The 20394-nt window shown below is 47.1% G+C and overlaps 1 protein-coding gene across 1 annotated transcript in view; it reads left to right on the top strand.

Annotated features, from left to right (window-relative positions):
• Dpy19l3 (dpy-19 like C-mannosyltransferase 3) overlaps positions 1 to 20394 on the top strand; it is a gene marked incomplete at its 5' end in the record, with an annotated part of 46046 nt that overhangs the window by 18482 nt on the left and 7170 nt on the right. Inside the window, 7 exons of the mRNA XM_041654628.1 lie at positions 579 to 652; positions 769 to 927; positions 4033 to 4155; positions 4457 to 4568; positions 5249 to 5305; positions 9386 to 9468; positions 18353 to 18485. Of these exons, the coding sequence (XP_041510562.1) occupies positions 579 to 652; positions 769 to 927; positions 4033 to 4155; positions 4457 to 4568; positions 5249 to 5305; positions 9386 to 9468; positions 18353 to 18485 (741 nt within the window). The remainder of the gene's footprint in view (positions 1 to 578; positions 653 to 768; positions 928 to 4032; positions 4156 to 4456; positions 4569 to 5248; positions 5306 to 9385; positions 9469 to 18352; positions 18486 to 20394) is intronic.

Below are 20394 nucleotides of genomic sequence, written 5' to 3'. Positions count from 1 at the left end.
CTGTGCATGGTATCCCTGGAGGCTAGAAGAGGACATCAGCTCCCCTGAAGCTGGGGTTATGCACAGTTCTGATTTGCTCTACTGGGGTGCTTAGGAGCCCCACTCAGGTCCTCTGCAAGAGCCAGCCCCCACTCTTTATATTATGTGGATTTTTTTATAATCCATAAATAAAAAATAAAATTGTATGAATTAAAATTATAGTCACTAATGATGAACACTGAAATTAGGGGCATCTACACCTTAGGGTCACTTCTCTCCAGAGTTATCTGTGAATGACGGAGTCCTGTGTCATTTTTGTCTTCAGAACCAACACCCGAAAGCAGGTACATGGGCTGTGTACCTGCTTGAGATTTCAGACCATTTTGTTGATTTTTCTGATGTAAAACCAAAAAGGTCACCTTTCCTTTATCCCCTTCACATGTTGAGTTCATGCAGACGTTAGGGGAGAGGAGGTGAGGCCGAGGTGAGAGTTTGGGAACTGACCGTTGACTGGCCTCACGTGTCCCTCCCGCACTGTTTGTATCACGGGCTGGGGGGGAGACACTAATAGCTCCTTTCCTTTTCTCTCTTCCTAACAGAAAATTCTTAACCTGAAGTCAGACGAACACATCTTTAAATTTCTGAAGGCCAAATTTGGCTTTGGAGCAACGAGGTATGACTGGCGTGAGACTCTGCCTGCTGTTTGATCCCGAAGCCCCAAAGCCTTCAGCCCTTCCTGCAATCCTCTTGCCTCTCGGGTGTGACAGCTTGCCCTCCTTCCTTCCCCAGGGATTTCGATGCGAATCTCTACCTGTGTGAAGAAGCCTTCGGCCTCCTGCCTCTCAACACATTCCAGAGGCTCTCGGAGACTCTTCTCTTCTACGCGTACATGTTTGTCCTGTTTGTCACAGTGGTCACAGCCTCGGTGGTTGCCTTTCGCAACCTCAGGTAGGACTGTTCAACACTCCTGCCCTAATGAGGTTGTTCCAGTGGGAGCTGGGGAGGGAGGGAGGACGAGAACACAAAGGGTAAGCCCAGAACAGAAGAGCGCCGTTCATCTTACAAGGGAAGAGAGCACCTAGGGCTGCTGCAGTGCAGAGCGGGCTGCGTTCCTGGCCGGTCGGCATGCTTGGAAGCGCCCATCCTGGGCGAGTTGGGTGACCTGTGGGTACTTCTGTCTCCTTTCCTGTAGGACAAGAAGACCTTCAGTGCAGCTGCTGTGTAACTGAAAAATCCACACTAGGTATAGAAAAAGTGTCTTGTACCAAGACCCTTTTGTGGGCATTAGCGACCACTAGCTGCTGTTGCTGTTGTTGGTTCACAACTTTTTTCTTTCTTCTTCTAGACTAGGCACATGCAGTCCTAGTCCTACCAGTGAGAGTTATGATGTGGCACAATACAAAATAGTGAAAACACTGGAAATGGGGGGAGTTTTAGTTTTTTGTGTGGTGTGTGTATGTGAGATATTTTTTGGTAACTCGGTTATGTTGGTTCAAGTAAGAACTTTATACATGGTGACAAAGACCTGTAAGCTGAAGCCGGAGGATTTTAGGTTTAAGTAGTAGTGTGTCCCTACACACTAAAATGAGTTCAGGGACAATGTGAGCAACTTAGACCCTGTTTCAAAATAACAAGGGAAAATAAGGCCAGACATGTGGCCCAGTGGTCTGTCGCTTAGCTCACATGCCTGAGACCCTGGTTTTGATTCCTGGTACCAGAAAAATAAAGAGTTAATTGTTGTTTGTTTGTTCCCTGGGTCTCGTTTGAAAGCTCATGAAGTTGGTATGGACATAATTATGAGTGTTTACTGAAACTTTCATGTCCTCGTGCCTGTATTTAAAACTTAGCTCGTCTCCCAGCTACAGAAGAAACCATCAAGGAGTCCAAACATGTTTTTTGGAAGACCTGTAGAATACCTCCCTTCAGGCTGATGAGTTTTGCATTTACAGTGCAAGTTTCCTTGAGAGAAAATTACAAAGTTGAAGCCACCGTCGTTTGTGGGAGCTTGATGGAGTTCTCAGGGAAGCCCCTTTTCTGTGTAGTTCCACAGCCACTTAAAATACTGTGATTCCCAGGCAGGAAGTGCGGGAAGAGTGAGTCCAGGTCGCTCCAGCCTTATGATTATTAAGATTATTAAGAATAATGCAGGACCTGAGAGATGGCTCAGTGGATAAGAGGGCTTGCTGCTCTTCCAGAAGTCCTGAGTTTAGTTCCTAGCACCCGAGTTTGGTGGTTCACAACCTCCTGTGATTCCAGTCCCAGGGGACCTGATGTCCTCTTTTGGCCTCTGAAGGCCCTCACACACAGACACACAGTAGAAATCTTTTTTTTTTTTTAAGATTGATTGATTTAATGTATGTGGGTAATCAATCTATCTGTGTATATACCTACAGACCAGAAAAGGGCACCAGATCTCACCACAGATGGTTGTGAGCCACCATGTGGTTGCTGGGAATTGAACTCAGGTCTTCTGGAAGAACCGCCAGTGCTTCTAACCTCTGAGCCATCCCTCCAGCCCCAAAGAAGTCTTCTTTAAAAAGAAACTATGAAAATATTTCATCAGTCATCAGCTGACTCAAGATAAACCGTAGCCCCATGGAAACAGGAAAGTTCTTCTAGATGGCACAATTAATGTCACTGCAGATACACAGATGTGGACAGGACCCTAGTCCATATCCAGAGCAGGGGAGCCCAGTGAACCTGCTAAGTCTGCTGAGGCTTGATGCTGGGACCCTTTAAAACAGTTTCTCATGTTGTGGTGACCCCCAACCATAAAATTATTTTTGTTGCTACTTCATAACTGTAATTTTGCTACTGTTACAAATCTTAGTGTAAATATCTGGTACACAGGATATCTGATAGGCAACCCCTGTGAAAGGGTCATTTGTTCCCCAAAGGGGTTGTGGGGTTGTGGCCCACAGGTTGAGAACTGTAGGATTAGAGGGTCCCTCATCTACCTGTTGGAGGTTTTAGATGTCCTTCAAGGAAAAGCACCATGTTAATTAAAGAATGGTAGTTTCTTAACATGTGCTGACTTAGTGGTCAAAGGGTGATTTTTTTTTTAAGGTTTATTTACTTTTATTTAATGTGTATGTGTGTTGTGCTTATATAACATGCTTGCAATATCTGCAGAGGCCAGAAGGGGGTGTTTGTTCCTCTGGAACTGGCATTAAGAGACCACTGTTAACTGCTAGGAACCAAACCCAGGTTCTCTGGAAGAGCAGACAGTGCTCTTAATCACTGAGACATCTCTCCAGCCCTTGGTTTCTAGGTGGGTTTTTTGTTTGTTTGCTTGCTTGCTTTGTTGGGGTTTTTTTTTTGTTTGTTTTGTTTTAATGTTTTAAAACTGGGGCCCAAGAGATTGATCAAAAGTTAAGAGGACTGGTACGATTCCCAGTGGTCACATGGTGCCTTGCCCCCAATCCCAAAGGATCCCATTTCCCCCTTCTGGACTCTAAGGGCATCAGGCACATACATGGTGCATACGCATGCATGCAGATAAAACACCCATACACATAAAAGAAAAACAAAAACAAATAAGAAGCAAAACACAATTCCTGCTGCTGGACCTGGTGGTGCACCCCCATAATCGCAGCAGTTGGGGAACAGAAGCAGGAGAATTAAGTTCAATCCAGCCAGAGCCACATAGTGAGACCCTGCTCAAAAATAAATAAGGAAAATAAATGAATAACTAAGAACACAGTTAAATGACATTAAGAGTTAGTGTTCTTTCTGCTGGGTGTTTAAGTTCCATTCCTACTCTCTAATTGTGCACCTGGAGCATCCTTTTAACATAATAACATTCATTTATTGGATATAGATAATGAGGCATTGGTAGGTGAAATGATCCCTGATCCACTAACTGAATTCGAAGTTTATAAGTTCATAATTTTTTGTTGTTGTTATTTGCTTGTTTTTAAGACGGGGTTTCTCTGTGTAGCCCTGACCATCCTGGAACTCGCTCTGCAGACCAGGCTGGCCTCAAACTCAGAGCTCTCCACACGCTGGGATTAAGGCACCGGCTTTACTGTCGCTCCTTTGCTGTTTTCCCAGTGATTCCGCGAGTCCGCAGTCCATGGGTCAGACAAGAAAGTGTGCAGTTGACCTGAAGCCGGAAGCCGCTTACAACTTAATCCACACCATTCTGTTCGGAGTCTTGGCGCTGAGTACGATGAGGTATTTCCATCTCAGCCGGTGTCTTTGATTTAGCTTGACAGCTCTTTAATTGATGTGGTCCAGCAGCACAATTCCGACCCTGGCAGTCACCTTCGTTGATGACTCTGTCCGCACACATCTGCCCTCTATGAAATATCACTATACGGTGTTTTTCTTAGTTGCAAACATTCTTTCCATGGTTCACTTACGCGACCGTTTCTAGGAAGCGGATAGGTAACCCTGTGGCCGATGGCTTCTGCGGAAATCGACAGGATGCTCACTCCAGCAGGCACCGCTGACGGCCCTCTCTCTGCTGTTTCAGGATGAAGTACCTGTGGACCTCCCATATGTGTGTGTTCGCGTCATTTGGCCTGTGCAGCTCTGAGATCTGGGAACTGCTTCTGAGGCTGGTTCATCTCTGTAACCCAAAGAGGGTTAGTGCCATCCTCTGTCCATGCAGTTGGAAGTGAGCTGCAGAGTTTCTTCTGTATCGGTGTTTCAGTAGGTGCCAGGTGTTGGACAGAGTGGGTACAGAATCTGGATTGCTTTGTTTTGTTTTGTTCTTTGAGACAGGGTTTCTCTGTGTAGCCCTGGCTGTCCTCTCACTCTGTAGAGCAGTGGCCTCAAACTCACAGAGATCCGCCTGCGTCTGCCTCCCGATTGCCGGGATTAAAGGTGTGCGCCACCACCGCCTGGCCCTGTCAGTATATTTTGAAGTCACTTATATTTCTACATGTCAGATGTGTCCACTTATACACAGAATTTAGGAATACAATAAAAGCACAAAAAACGAAATTAAAATTTTCAGATCGTTCTATTGACCAGAATTACAATGAGTATTATAAGACATTTTCTTAAAGATAATTTGCTGGCATCTACATGACAGAGCTGGCCAGCCCTAGGCAAGCCCGCTTTGCCCTCTGCTTTCGTTAGGTGGCAGGGAGAGGAAGCTACAGGAGACTCAGTCAGCTCAGTGGTTGGCAGACTGGAGGCTGATACCGTTCAGTCTGTTTGGGTTTGTTGCTGTCTTCGAAAGGTGTGAGCGAGCAAAGCCAGACTTGGAGGCCAAAGCAGTCCAGAGACATTCGATCTTAACAGAGTCTTTGTCCCGCAGATCTGGGTCATGCGGTATTCGGTGCCCATCCTCACCCTGCTGTACCTGTGCTGTAAGGTAAGGCTCATCTCACTCCTCCTTTGTGCAGATGGACTTGTGGCATCCGTAAAGACTTCCTTGACCTTGTTTAGTTGGCACTGGTAGGAAAAGCAGCCTCTAAACTTGTAGTTTCTAGAGGTTTTGTGTCTTAGTAGAAAAGCCATTCAGAGAAGAAAAAACGAGATTAGAAAAAGCCATCCTATTTGTTTCGAGTCTTACTGGAAGCAGATCCTGAAAATGTTTTTAGGCCTATTTTGAAACAAATAAGGCAGAAAAAAAAATGTGTATGTAGAATGAGAGGTTTTAAGATACCCTCCATTAGATGCTGTCGTGAGAGCTGGACACATGGAATAAACACTGTAAGGTTCGTCTTTGGGTGCGGGTGTGGTGGTACCCGGCAGTAATCTCAACACTGGGAGTCTGGGGTGGAGGATTCAGCATTCAGAGCCAACCTGGGCTTCATAAGGCGACCCAAACAAAAACAACGAAAGCAACGGTTGCCCCCTCTCCGCACCTGAAGACACTTTAGTGATGCAGAGAAAACTGTCACATTCTCCTTTAACTGATTTGCAGGTGTTCCAGGACACCCTCAGAGACACCATCATGGGTCATTCGGCCACTTGGTGATTCATCTGTTACCTGGGAAAATAGTGTAGAATACTTAATCCATTTGGACTCTTGCCCTTGTTTGCTTGTTTGTTTGTTGAGACAAGGTTTCTCTATAGCCTTGGCTGTTCTGGAACTTACTCTGTAGACCAGACAGGCCTTGAACTCACAGAGATCCACCCGCCTCTGCCTCCTGAGTGCTGGGATTAAAGGAGTGTGCTGCCACCACTCAGCTCTCTTGCCCTTTCTTAAACCAAAACCAAATTTAAACAAAACAAACTTACTCTTTTATTTTTATGTGTGATTTTAAGTTAGAGCAGTGGGCCAGAGGTAACTGTGGAGAGGCCCTCCCTCAGTTGACAGAGTGGTTAAGAGAGAATCTGCCCACAGCTTGGCCTCCAGACAGGCCTGCTTCTGTTGTAACAGAGTGTTTATAATCTAAAGGCTTTAGGCTTGGAAACTGCATGTGATAGTCCACGTCCTATCAGAACAGCTGCCACTGCGGGCAGAGCCCCCCAGCTCCCTGAATTTTGTTCTTTTGTGTAGATAGGTGAAACAAGATAAATGTTTAATAAGCCACTTGGCAGCTCCACCTTTACATGGAGTTGAGGGCTAAACCCCAAGAGCTCTGTTGTCAGCACTGCAGCTGTTGGAACAGGACAGTAAGGAACTCGGGACTGACTACATGTGTCTCTGTGTGTATGTATGCATACGCACATCTGTGTGTGCATAAATGTGTGTCCGCATGCATGTGTATATGTGTCTACCTATATGTGTGTGTATGGGTATGTTTGTGTGTGAGTGTGTTTGTGTGTAGGCTGAATTGTCCACTACTTGTTGAAATTTGATAATTTTTTTAAAAACTGCTTAAGGATTTAGTGATAAGATTAAGGAAGGGTTTAGAGAATAGGTAAAGCATGCTCTAAAGCTTCTGTTCTTAAACATGGCCCCCAGGCAGGCAGAAGCATCAGCGGCAGGGAACTAGGACATGCCAGGTGTGGGTTGAGCTCATGCTCAGCCGTGAGGTGATGCAGACAGACGGCATCAGGTTAGCGAGATGCGCTGCTGTGGCCTAGGTTCTCGGAACACTAGGACGTTCTCACAGATGACTATGTCCTGCAGGACTGACCTGCACCAAGCTGATAGGGAAGCAAAGTACCTGCCTTCAAGTCCTTGATGCTGGTAGGCCCTTCCCTGTGACTGCCAGTCTCACCTGGTGGGAGCAAAGTCCCCTCATCTCCAAGAACCACTGGAAGGGTTCCAGTGGAAGAACCCGGAAAGCCTTCACTCCCTGCAGCAAACAGTGATCCTGGGGTGAGGGAATTGGGATTCTAATGAGTTTCTCCAGACTGCTGCTCAGGCCTTGAGCAGATAGCCTGATGCCTCTACTTAGACTCTACAGAATCCTTTGGATACTTTATCTCAAATGTGTAAAGTGGTGGCATATGACTCCAGTCACAGCTTTGGGGAGGCAGAGGCAGGAGAACTCGGTTTGTTCAGTTGCCGGCTTGGTCTACATAGTGAGTTTCAGGGCAGCCAGGGCTACGTAGTGAGTGAGGGTCTGATTTTTTATAAAAGGATTGTTGCCAGGGCACACGCCTTTAATTCCAGCAGAGGCAGGCTGATCTCTGTGAGAGTGAGTTCCAGGACAGCCAGGGCTATGCTGAGAAACCCTGTCTCAGAAAACAAAACAAAACAAAAAATCTGCATAAAGTATAAGTATAAAATCAGACAGCAAATGAACAATAAAGACATTCGGAATTTTTCCCTGACACTGAAACTGTTTCCCATCTGCACCAGCTATTAAGATACTCTGTCAGCGATGTAATTATTTGGGGCCTGGCTTGCGTTTCCCTGGCAGTTATACTGTGGGTTGAATTCTTTCCTCTGGGATAATCCCATTCAAAGGGAAAAGCTTGTGCTAGGCTCCTCAGAGCCAGAGATTTAAAGTATTTGCTCTGGTTAGCTCGATTAGTTTATTGGATTGGTGAAATCCCAGCTAATCTATTTCATTCTGCTCAAGGGTGATACTTGGTTTTTATTTGCGTATTATTTAAGGACTTTCCCTCAGGATGCACTAGATTTTAACATTCGGTATCAGAACTTTAAGATTAGAAAAATATCCAGTACCCATTGAATTCACAGACATACCAAAATAATTGAAGCATCTTATTAGATAAATGTTGGTATTTTGTTGACTGTCAAGTAACAGGGACAGCACATTTACTCTCCAAAGCACTTATTGGAGCGGGTCAGGAGTTTGAGGCTAGCCTGGGCTACACAGTAAAGCTGTCTCAAAACAACAAAAATAAGGATTAGCAGGGGGGGCTGGAGAGATGGCTCAGTGGTTAAGAGCATTGCCTGCTCTTCCAAAGGTCCTGAGTTCAATTCCCAGCAACCACATGGTGGCTCACAACCATCTGTAAAGAGGTCTGGCACCCTCTTCTGGCCTTCAGGCATACACACAGACAGAATATTGTATACATAATAAATAAATATTTGGAAAAAAAAAGGATTAGCAGGGGAAGTGGGGCTTGGTCCCCTATCATTTGAGAATAATTAAGACTTGGTTGATTAGTGGGATAGAATTTATGATAGATAACTGATGGGGAGGGATGCTATCTTTAGATTGTGTCTGCATAACCTTAAGTGACAAGAGTTGACTGATAGCATAAATAGCAAAGTCAAACACATTAGATTCTCCTGGAGAGTCCAGTTGCCAACCATTTTACCCCATTGTGCCAGTATTTCTATGAACATATATCAGACCATTTGCCCAGCAGCAGACCAGAGTCATGGCAGTGCAGTGAGCAGGGGGTTGCATTTAGAAGTCGGTTCTGAGGCGCAGCTCTGTCACTGCTGAGCCTGGTCAAGTCAGTCACCTCCCTAAGCCCCCGTTTCCATCCTGAGAGACAAGTCTGATGGTGGTGCTTCCCGGGTCCATCTGTCCTGTGGGTCACGGTGAGGACAGGGTGGTGTTCTGTACTGGAAACCTTCCGTGTGTGTGTGTGTGTGTGTGTGTGTGTGTGTGCGTGTGTGCACATGTGTGTGTGCGCGTGCGTGTATATGTGTGTGTGTGCACCACATGCATGCAGCACCCACAGAGGCTAGGAGAGGGCAGCAGATCCTCTGGAACTGGAGTTAGTCTGCCATCAGCTACCATACGGGTGCTGAGAACTGAACCCAGGCCGCCCTGCAAGAGCAGCAAATGCTTTTAGTCACTGAGCCATCTCTCCAGCCCCAACAGCAGCCTATTTTTTTTTTTTAACAACATAAACGTCCATATGTAAAAGCTAACAGAGCCGCTGACCCCATTAGCTTCAGCATGAATGAGTCTGGACCTTTCAGTGTGATTCAGAACGTTTTTAAAGCGGTTCTGGTTTTCAGTTGCCATTTGCATTTGGCTCCTGAGTTTATGATGCTCAGTTCCTCTTTCTCTGTTATTTCCTCTTGGTGACAGTTACAAGGCTCCATTTTTGTTTTTAATTTCAGTCCTGGCCAGGAATGATGGATGAACTCTCCGAGTTGAAGGAATTCTATGACCCGGATACAGTGGAACTGATGAACTGGATTAGGTAAGAGGAACTTTTCAAGTTTAAAACTTTAGCGGCCTTTCTGGGGTCAACTGTAGATCTCATTTGTTAGGGGGGAGGGGAGAGTTTATTTTCTAATTGTGAAGAAACATCCTTTTTTCTTTTTTAATCAAACTTTTCTTTAGTCCCCTGGATTTGGAAGAAACTCTTCTGAGCTGGGTGTGTTTGCCACACACCTGTGACCCCAGCACTAAGGCAGAAGCAGAGGCCATGACTTGGAGGCCAGCCTAGGCCACATAGTGAGACTCTCTAAACAACAGGATTCTCTACAGCTACATCCCCTGGAGGGAAGAAAATACTCTTTTAAAGTGGAAAGCAGGACCAGAAAACAAACTCCCAACATCAACAGAAGGGAGTGGGATTTTATTACCCATGAGGCTCAGCAGTTGGGAGCAGGCTATGCTCTTGCAGAGAACCCAAACTCAGTTCCCAATACCTGCACCTGATGGGTCACAACCACCTGGGTCTCGAGTTTCAGGGCCTCTGACTCCTCCCTCTGGGCTCCACAGGCAGCTGCATTCACATGCACACGCCCCACACGGATGTGCACACACACACACACCCCTCTCACATGGATGTGCACACACACACCCCTCTCACACAGGTGTGCACACACACACACTCCTCTCACATGGATGTGCACACACACACACACCCCTCTCACATGGATGTGCACACACACACCCCTCTCACACGGATGTGCACACGCACACACACCCCTCACACAGGTGTGCACATACACCCCTCTCACACGGATGTGCACACACACACACACCCCTCTCACACGGATGTGCACACACACACCCCTCTCACACAGGTGTGCACACACACACACCCCTCTCACATGGATGTGCACACACACACCCCTCACACAGGTGTGCACACACACACACCCCTCTCACACAGATGTGCACACACACACCCCTCTCACACGGATGTGCACACGCACACACACCCCTCACACAGGTGTGCACATACACCCCTCTCACACGGATGTGCACACACACACACACACCCCTCTCACACGGATGTGCACACACACACCCCTCTCACACAGGTGTGCACACACACACACCCCTCTCACATGGATGTGCACACACACACCCCTCTCACACAGGTGTGCACACACACACACCCCTCTCACACGGATGTGCACACACACACACCCCTCTCACACAGGTGTGCACACACACACACACCCCTCTCACACAGGTGTGCACACACGCACACCCCTCTCACACAGGTGTGCACACACACCCCTCTCACACAGATGTGCACACACACCCCTCTCACACAGGTGTGCACACACACACCCCTCTCACACGGATGTGCACACACATTTCTCTCACACAGGTGTGCACACACACACACCCCTCTCACACGGATGTGCACACACACACACCCCTCTCACACGGATGTGCACACACACACACACCCCTCTCACACGGATGTGTACACACACACCCCTCTCACACGGATGTGCACACACACACACACCCCTCTCACACGGATGTGTACGCACACACACCCCACACGTACATACACACCCATATTTAAAAGCAAAGCCAGCACCTCTTGCCGACTTTATTTAACTCACGCTGACACCTAGCTTCTACTTTCTGCTGACTTTATCTCATTCTCGTTCGAGTTGGGTTCAGAGTCTCCGTTACACTGACACACGTGCAAGCATCCTTCCTTGAAGTTTTAAATTAGAGCTCCCTGTAGGCTTTGTCACAGTCATCACACTGCCCAAGCTCTTAGTTCAGAGAAAACTTTATTTTGTTTTATTTTAAACGTTTTTCTTACTCGGGCATAATGGTGTTTGCCTTTAATCCCAGCACTAGAGAGGTAGAGGCAGGCAGATATCTGAGTTCAAAGCTAACCTGGTCTACATAAAGTATTCCAGGTCAGCCAGGGATACATAGAGAAACCCTGTTTCAAATTTCAAAAATTAATTATTTAATTAAAAAAATAGAACTCCTTTTTTTTCGCCTCCCTGAGACAGGGTTTCTCTGTGTCCCTGGCTGTCCTGTAACACTCTGTAGACCAGGCTGGCCTTAAACTCAGATATCTGCCTGCTTCTGTCTCCTGAATGCTGGGATTAAAAGACATGCACCACCACCACCCAGGAAACATTTTCCTATGTTAAAATGTTTTAATTACATTTTTATGCATATGGGTGTTTTGCCTTCATGTATGTCTGGTGCCCTCAATGGTTGTCAGCTGCCGTGTGGGTGCTGGGAATTAAACCCAGGTCCTCTGGAAGAGCAACAAGTGCTCTTAACCGCTGAGCCATCTCTCCAGCCCATAGAGATTTGCAATACAAAACAATTATCAGAATGCCCTAGCATGATTTTACTCTTTTTTTTTTCTTTTTCCTCCTTTTCTTCTTTTTGCCTGAACTTGGTTGCTTTACCTCAGCCTATAGCCTCAGAATGAAGCTATTGTGTGTTGAAGTTGTGTTCGGGAACTCTGACTCTCACCAGCAGAGACACACTTCTGCACCTAAGCAGCGTGCCCATGCTCTGTAGAGCAAGCTCTCCTGCTTTAAGCAGGAGTCCCCTGTCTCCATCACTTAGGATTTTAGCAACAGCCTCATGGGTACTGGCCACACCAATTAGTACTGCTTCAAATCAAGAGATGCCAAGTGCTTGTGCTTAGGTCTTCCGAGCACCATGCATGGGTTTTATGTCTAAATATCTATGTGGCTTTGGTCTCAGTATCAGACTGAATTGACTGGACAACAGTGTAATTTTTGACATGTCTTGGGGGGGGGGCAGCACTTTGTTTTTATTTATTAACTTTAAATCATGATGGGTACTATGGGAAAAACAATTCTTTGAGTATTGTAAATAGGAAAAGATTATTTACACATGTAAAGAAAAGCTAATTTCTTTTCTGCTAGCTAATCGATTAGATAGTTATAACATGTACATCCGAAAGTGAGACTGGTCCTCTCTAATTTTTAAGGACTTATTTTATCTTTTTTACTTGCAGGTAGGGATGTGTGCTGGTGTAGGGCTGCCAACAGAATCTAGAAAAGGGTGCTGGATCCCCTAAAGTTAAAGTCATAGGGCATTGCGAGCCACCCAGCAGGGGTGCTGGGACTTGAGCTCAGGTCCTCTTAGCTTTGTGAGCCACCCAGCAGGGTGCTGGGACTTGAGCTCAGGTCCTCTTAGCTGCTGAGCCCCTTCTCCAACTGGTCCTCTAGTTTTTAAGCTGACACTGTTGAAGATGGTCCCATGGGCATCTCATGGATGATGGCTCTCCTCTCCCCGGGCCATCCTTAGCGTCTACGCCTGTGTTCCCTGGCTTGCAGACCCTAATTATAGTCCAGACAGACAATTGCGGTGGAGCCCAGGCTCCTCTGACTATCTCAGACTCAACATCTATTATTTTCAAGTTTTCCCCTCGAAAAATGTATTTTAAGCAACATTTCTGACTCTTCAGAAGTGTGGGTGAGAAGATATTCCTGGTCTAAAGAAGGTAACTTAGGGCTGTTGCTCTTCCCTGCTGGGGACCAGCCTTGGCATCTGAGTCCCCTCAGCTAACAGTGTCTTTGCTGGCAGACTCCTCTGACTTATTAGCTGGTTGGCTTTCTTCTTCTCTTTTCATTCTCAGCAATTGAAAGATTCATATTGTTCTAAAAATATCAGTGCCATTGTCATTTAATCTTGCCTGTTTTCCCTGAAATTTCCTCAAATCGAAACGATTTTTTTTGTAAAAAAAAAAAACTAGCTGCTTGGCATGTTTGTAAATCAAGCTTAAGTGATGATGAATGTATGCCAAAGTGGGGTCTATTTAGACACAAAGTATGTTTGTGTAAGTCAACATTCAAATCAGCTGTGGTCGGCAGACTGATTCTCCCCGTAAGGGAGTACATTTAATATTCTTATATTTTTAGTACTAGAGGTTGAACCTAGGGCTACTCATGCATGCTCGGCAAGCATCAGTCTACTACCGACCTCTTTTTGCCGTTTTTTTAAAAAAAAATATTTATTTATTTATTTATTGAGGTAGGGTCTCACAAAGTTGTCCAGGCTGGCCTTGAACTCCTTCTGTAGCCCAATCTAGACCTTGAACTTTGAGCCTCCTGCCTCAGCCTCCCCAGTAGCCAGACCTACGGGCCTGTGCTGCCATATCCCGCTTCAATGTTCATTTACCCTTCTGTTATTTTGCCCATCTACTTTGGCTCCCCTGTGGAGATTGGTCACACGTGTTTGCTGCCAGGAGCGAGGACTGCAGCTGGGGACCCAGCATGGTCACTCTTGATGGCTGCTATGTCCTTGGGCGCTGTCCTTTGTCAGTGCTGTCCTGCTGATGTCGGCTAGAGCAAGGGAGGGCACTCAGGTTCAAGGTGGTCAGCCTTAGGATGGCATGCAAAAAATCCAGGGACACCTCCAGTGGTCTTCCATGTAGTGTAAGAAGATTCTGTGACAGGGTGTGGAGAGGAGACTCACCCGTCAGTCTGTCACCACTGCCCCACCCCCACCCCACCCCTCAGGCCCTGCTCTGTGGAAGCCACACACAGAACTGCAAGGCCCCGGAGATCTGGGCTTCCTGCAGGTTGACTGAGGACACATTGGAAGAGGCCATCGCCTTGGTGGGAGTTAGTGATTGTCCCGTCTTTTAAAGGAGCCCAGTTATGGGCTTCTAAGAGAGAGAACCTCAAGACCTTCCTTCACGCTAGGACTCATGAAGGGGCTGGAGTCCTGTGAAAGCACTGGAAGCCTTTAGGTTGTAAAGCTTTCACACCTGAGGCTGTATGCTTATTGGTCCAGTTCATTAGCTTCTGCATGGGCAGCAGCTGTACCCCCACAGGGCACCAGAGTACATGCGTGGACGCTAGTGGCCGGCCGTCACACTTCATTAAACTTATGGGTCTCTCTGCTGGCTGTCTGTGTGTTCTCCATGTTCTTTTTTTTTTTTTTTTAATTGATTTTTCGAGACAAGGTTTCACTGTGTAGTCCTGGCTGTCTTGGAACTCACTCTATAGACCAGGCTGGCCTCGAACTCACAGAGATCCGCCTGCCTCTGCCTCCCGAGCGCTGGGATTAAAGGCGTGCGCCACCACTGCCTGGCAGTTCCCCCTGCTCTTACTTCACTCAGCCTCACAGCTTGTAAGCTTCCCAAGTGTGGGCGGAAGGTGTTTGGCGTTTAGTGTCCTAGTGGAAAGGACAGGTTAATTGATAAGCCAAGAGAACCCTGCCTGTAACCCTAGCGCTTCACCACGTTCCTAGAACTTGAAGGTGGAGCTGGAATGTTGAGTGCTCAAGGTCATTTTTAGCAGCAGTCCGCTTGGGTTACAGGAGACCTTGTCTCAGAGATACAGAGTCTTTAATTCTCTCCCTCTCCCACTTCCTTCCTTTCTTCCAGACCTTGCTCTGTAACCCTAGCCTTGTGCCTCAATTCTCAGCGGATTTTAATTAACTACATTTATATGAAGGCACGTTAGCCTGCAAGGACCTTTTGTGGAGAATAGGTCCCTGGATATGTAGCCCCAGCTGCCTCCCAGTGCCCACGTGAGAGCTGAGGGGTGGTGCCACTGTCTCCCTCTCTGAGCCCGCCCCTGTGCTCAGTGCTGTGTGCCTTCTCTCCTAGCAGGCCTTCGGAAGTGCCCTCCTTTGACACTGGGTACAGAGATTCCATCCCTGGGCCCTTCTGCCTTCTTGTATCTCTTTCAGCATAAAGCCAGGGGGTGCCTTTACAGGCTCTAGGTGTGGCTGGAAAGCTTGTTTACTTAAGCTGCCTGGCCGGGTCCTGCCTTGTGCCAGTCTGTCCTGGATGCAGCATTTCTGTTTCCTGGAAGTTTTCTTGTTCAATTATGAGGGCTCTGTAAATAGCATTATTTTGAAAGATGGCATTTTAATCGCTTGCTTTTAGGAGATTTTCCACTAGAAGCTGTCTCTTAGCAATCAAGAAGCTTGCCGTGTATAGAATGTTCTCAGCACAACCGAAAAACACATCCGGAATTTCTTTTGCTTTTAATCAGAGTAGAAAGAATTGCGTGTGTTTTAAAGATGAGGTTTAAGTTCAGACTTTAAGTGCTGGTGAGCCTCTTATTTATTAAATCTGCATAAGTGTTTGCCTGCCTATATGTATATGTGTGCACCATGTGTGCCTAGTGCCCTCAGAGTCCAGAAGAGGATGTCAGATCCCCAGAATTCTAGTTACATGCGTTTCCCATGTTGGTGTTGGGACTCCAACTGAGTTCCTCTGGAAGAGCAGCCAGTGCTCTTGACTACTTCAGCACTCCACCCCCAAGCCTTTATATTTAACAAATCATTTCTCCTATCTGCATAATTCTGTAAATTAATTGAAGTATTGATGTTCAGTTAGCCATTAGTTCAGCAGTAATTAACCTGTTGGTGCTTGGCACTTCAAGACTAAATGACATGGGGCCACAGTATCGCCTGTTTTGCCAAACATGGAAACCAGGCTCCCCTTCCCGTGTACTCTCAGCCTATGTCGTGCAGAAGATGCGTTGCTGTAGGCTTACTGCAGTGGAATGCCTTGTGCCATTGAGAGGATCCATGAGAATGAAGGCTGGGAAAATAACAGCTCTTTCTGCCTTTCATTCATGTTTATTCCCTTTAGCAACTGCGGTACAGTCTACAATTGTGACTCTAAATGGAGGGTAGAAGACAGACAAGGCTCAGGATAAGTGTTCAGTGAGCCATAATTGGAGTAAACTGAATCTCCCCCAAGTTCTTGTCCTGAGGCGTTCTCTACCCTCGCATGCCTTTATTTAAACCCTCTCATGCCTCCGTAACCCTCCGGTTCCTCTGACCATGTGGGACCAGTGTCAAATTTTCCTGTAAATTGTGGCTCTGTGGGGGGCAGAGCAAGCGCCTATCCGATCTGTGTTCCCCAGTCTGCTTCTTAGAATGCTGACAACGCCATCGGGCCAGCCAAGCTCTTGCGGAAGTTTTAGACTTCAGCGAGGGCGGGTGTAGAAGAGTGTCTGTCATTCCTTCCCTGCTCATTGTAATTCCATCCGCTTCTCTCCCCTCAGCCGAGAAGCCTTCTTGGAATACAACACTAGATGAATGTCACGCTTAGAAAGAAACCTCGAATCTTCTAAACGTAGTTTCTTTGTAAGTGTCATCACTCGAAGCATGGCATGTCTTGCCCCCAGACACCCACGGGCCTTTGTTGGCCTGTGTTCAGGCCGCATTCTTAGTGTTGAGTTGGAATAAAGACAGGAGTGAGGAGATGTCTCAGCGCCCTGCCCGCACTCTCTCTCGGCAGCAGAGCAGGCTGTGGCCTCGCTTTCCACTTAAGACTGCAGCCGCCTGCTCTGCAGGATTACCTCCGTGCCTTAGCACAGATCAGCAGCCCCGTGTTTCTTTTCTTCTTAGTCTTTTACTCTGTTTTGTTTTTGAGACAAGGGCTTGCTATGCAGTGCCCTACTAGCCTGGACCTCACAGAGATCCACCCGCCTCTACCTGTCTCCTGAGTGCTGAGATGAAGGGCGTATATACAGCTGTGCCAACAACTGCCCTCCTTCCTGTTCCTTAGCTCAAAGATAAACACAACTTGGGACGTCCTAGTGAGCATCTGGAAAATCCTTTGAGGCAGAGCCCCTGGGGAGCTCCCAGAGCAGCTCCCAGCTCTCCCCAGAGAGAAGGGGATTGAGTCAGCTATAGGCTCTTTGGCCAGATACATCTGTCCCATAACCCAAGAAGCTGAGACAAGACAGTGGTGAGTTTAGGCAAGCCTGGGCCATGTAGCAAGATTCAGTGGTAAAATTTAAAAGAAGAAAAAAGATCCTTTCTCTCCAGGGCCGAGGAAGTCCCTTCCGTGTAGTGTCTTTCCTACGTTCTCCATCACTGTTCCTCAGGGCCCACGAGGAGCTTGGTGTTCATTGGAAAATCAGTTCTTGGGATAGTGCTATGGTACCCACACTGCTTGAGCTTTGGCCTTGTGTATAGTTCTCCTTATCAGGGTTAAAGAGGAAGAATGCTCCCATGTCCTCTCTGGGTGGTGGGTTTACTACTCAGGCTTCTTCCCAGCTCTTGGGTTTATGGTTGCAGGGCTTTCTTCTTCAAATGCCGTCTACAGTAATACTGGATTCTGTTTGTTTCTTTTTGCTCTTCTAGCCCCATGGAATTGCGTCACGATCAATGATGTTTCCCTGATTTCTCACATCTTTTATTAATTTTTTAAAGCTTTTTTGTATATAAGTTTCTGCACATATGTGTGTATATATCTATTCATATATATATATGCATATATCATATGCGTGCATTGCTTGAGGAGGAGGCTAGAAAATTGAATCATATCCTCTGGAGTGGGAGTTACAGTCTGTTCTGAGACACTGAGCGGGTGCTGGGAACTGAACCTGGGTGCCATGTCAGAGCAGCCAGTGTCCTTAATCACTGAGCCATCTCTCCAGACATGTCTCATGTCTTCGCTCTCAGCCGCCCTTCAGTTTAGCTCAAAAAGCAGCTGCAGCCCCTGAGATCTTGTGTTGGGCTCTGCCTCTCTGGGCAGTGGTGGAAGAGACTGTGCCTCAGGAGCTAGCTACCTGCCTCCTAAAACAGTGCATCCATCATAAAAGTCAACCCTTCCAAGTGTGGAGAGTGAGACACTCCTCAGCCTTTGTTCTGGTGAACAGGAAAACAGAAAGTTGGCTGATGCTGAGGCAGGAGGATCCTGAGCTCCAGGCAAGCTTGGGTTACATATTATGAGACTGTCTTAAAATAAGTAAATAATTAAAGTTTGCATAAAATACCTTGGATGTAAGTCAGTTCAAGTCATTTGTGTGACCCACCCCTCCCCTCTTCATACTCCCCTTCAGAGCCCCTGGGTGATTCCTGGAAATTTTAGTGTTGGGGTTAATCCACACTCTCAAACCTTGTAGCTCTAACACACCAAGAAAGGCTGTGTTCGCTGGGAGCATGCAGCTGCTGGCTGGAGTCAAGCTGTGCACGGGACGGACCCTCACCAACCACCCACACTATGAAGACAAAAGCCTGAGAGAGCGGACCCAAGCGGTGAGGCCCATCTTTGCCTGTGCTCACTTCTCGGTGCCCTGTGCTGCCACTGAGGGCAGAGGACGAGTCTCCCTGTGCCAGGATGAGGGGCTGCATGCTACACACCTCCAGCCTGTAGCTTAGGAAGGAACCTTAGCATAAGGGCATGGGTGTCTCCTGACTCTGCCTGTTGGGGCTGGGTACAGCACATACTTCTCTTAGATAGGGAAAATGCTAAGAGAATAAACACCCTGGGATGTGTGGGAGGCAGCGTTTAGGCCAAGGCTCTTAGAGACTGGTCATGCCTCATAAACCAGCTGCAGGCCACTCCCGGTGTGTGCGTGCGTGTGTGCATGCATGTTGGAGGTATTCGCTGTTGCTGTTTGTTTAAATACAGCCACATAGTTCAAAGTTCAGAGTATACAGAAGGGAATGGCCTGAAGCATGTTCGCCCAATCTCTGTATCCTAGCTACTACCCACTGCCTTCCCAGGAGACAAATAGCATGTATGTATGTTTGTGTGTGCCTATATGTGGGTATGTGCCCTGGAGTGCAGGTAGAAGCCAGAAGACGGCATCAGTTCCCCACTGAAGCCTGTGTTAGAAGTGATTATAAGCCTCCTGGTGTGGGTCCCGGGAACTGAACTTGGGTCCTCTACAAGAACAGTACCTGTTCTTAACCACTGAGCCATCTCTCCATCCTTTCTTAGTCTCCTTACAAAGAATAGCTGTAGGCCACCTTCCTTTTTCTTGACATTGTATTCTGGGGATAATTACATCAGTGCAGTGGTGCTGTATGTAGTAGGGCTTCAGAGGAAGGTGAACACTGCTACCAAGCCACAACCCTGCCCTCCTGGCCATTTTTAAAGCTGTAAATGCTGCAAATGGGTGTGGCAGGTTTCTTCAATCATTTGGGCCGTTTCTGTCTTCATGAACATGCACAGAGTGGCCGAGAGGGAAACTGAGTGTGTCTTTTCTGTGTGATGTCTGCTGGCATGTCAGGTTTTTAGGTCTATCAGGGCACCCTCTGAACAGGTCCTTTCTGTTTCTGTGTCAGTCAGCAGTACAGGAAGGCACCTGCTACCTGAGTACCGAGAATTCATACTGCTGAATGTTTCAGAAAGCTCACCTTTTTTTTTATTTTTAATTTTTTATGTTGGGTCTCACTTTGTTGCCCAGGCTAGCCTCAAATTTGTCATCCTCCTTCCTCAGCCTTCTGAGTACTAGGATTACTAGTCCTCATGTGCCTGGTTCATACTAACCGCTACTTTTCTTTTTAAAGTTTATTTTTAATTATGTATAGATGGGGTCTTCTTTGTGGGTGTTGCTGGTTGTGTAGGTGTGTATAGTGCCCTTAAAAGCCAAAGGCATCAATCAGATCCTAGAGCTAGAGTTACAGGCAGTTTTGAACTATCCAGCATGGGTGCTGGGAACTGAACTCAGCCCGCTGCAAGACGGTATACACTCTTAACCTCTGAGCCCTCTCTCCAGCCCCTGCCATCAGTCGTGACTTAGACTCTTTGGTATACTTCAGCCAAGGCCCACTGCTGACCTGAGTGGTATGGATGCCTCTTGGGGTATCAGGCCCTCTCACACAGCCATCAATCAGGACTCAGGGCCACAGAGGAAGCAGCACCTCTCACATCCCCGTGCTGTGCCCCAAGATGCCTTCTCCCAGGAGTGTGTGCTCAAGATACATGATGGTGAACCTGAAGAGGGCAGGGCACCCCAGGGAAAGGCCGCTACTGCAGATTTCCTGGGTCCCTGTTCCCACTTGCTGTAATGGGAAGCCAGGTCTCCCTCTGTTGTAATTGGAGTGGTGGGGCTGCGTCCCCGGCACCCCGGCTGCCTAGCTAGCTTATGCCCCAAAATAACAACACACAAATTGCATTCTTTTAAACACTGCTTGGCCCATTATATCTAGCCTCTTC

This window comes from Microtus oregoni, unplaced genomic scaffold, assembly GCF_018167655.1.
Source record: "Microtus oregoni isolate MIOR12 unplaced genomic scaffold, Mior012 000006F_ref0000085, whole genome shotgun sequence".
NCBI classification, from domain to species: domain Eukaryota; kingdom Metazoa; phylum Chordata; class Mammalia; order Rodentia; family Cricetidae; genus Microtus; species Microtus oregoni.
Note: the sequence above shows the minus strand (reverse complement) of the source record. Positions and strands in the feature narration are given on the sequence as shown.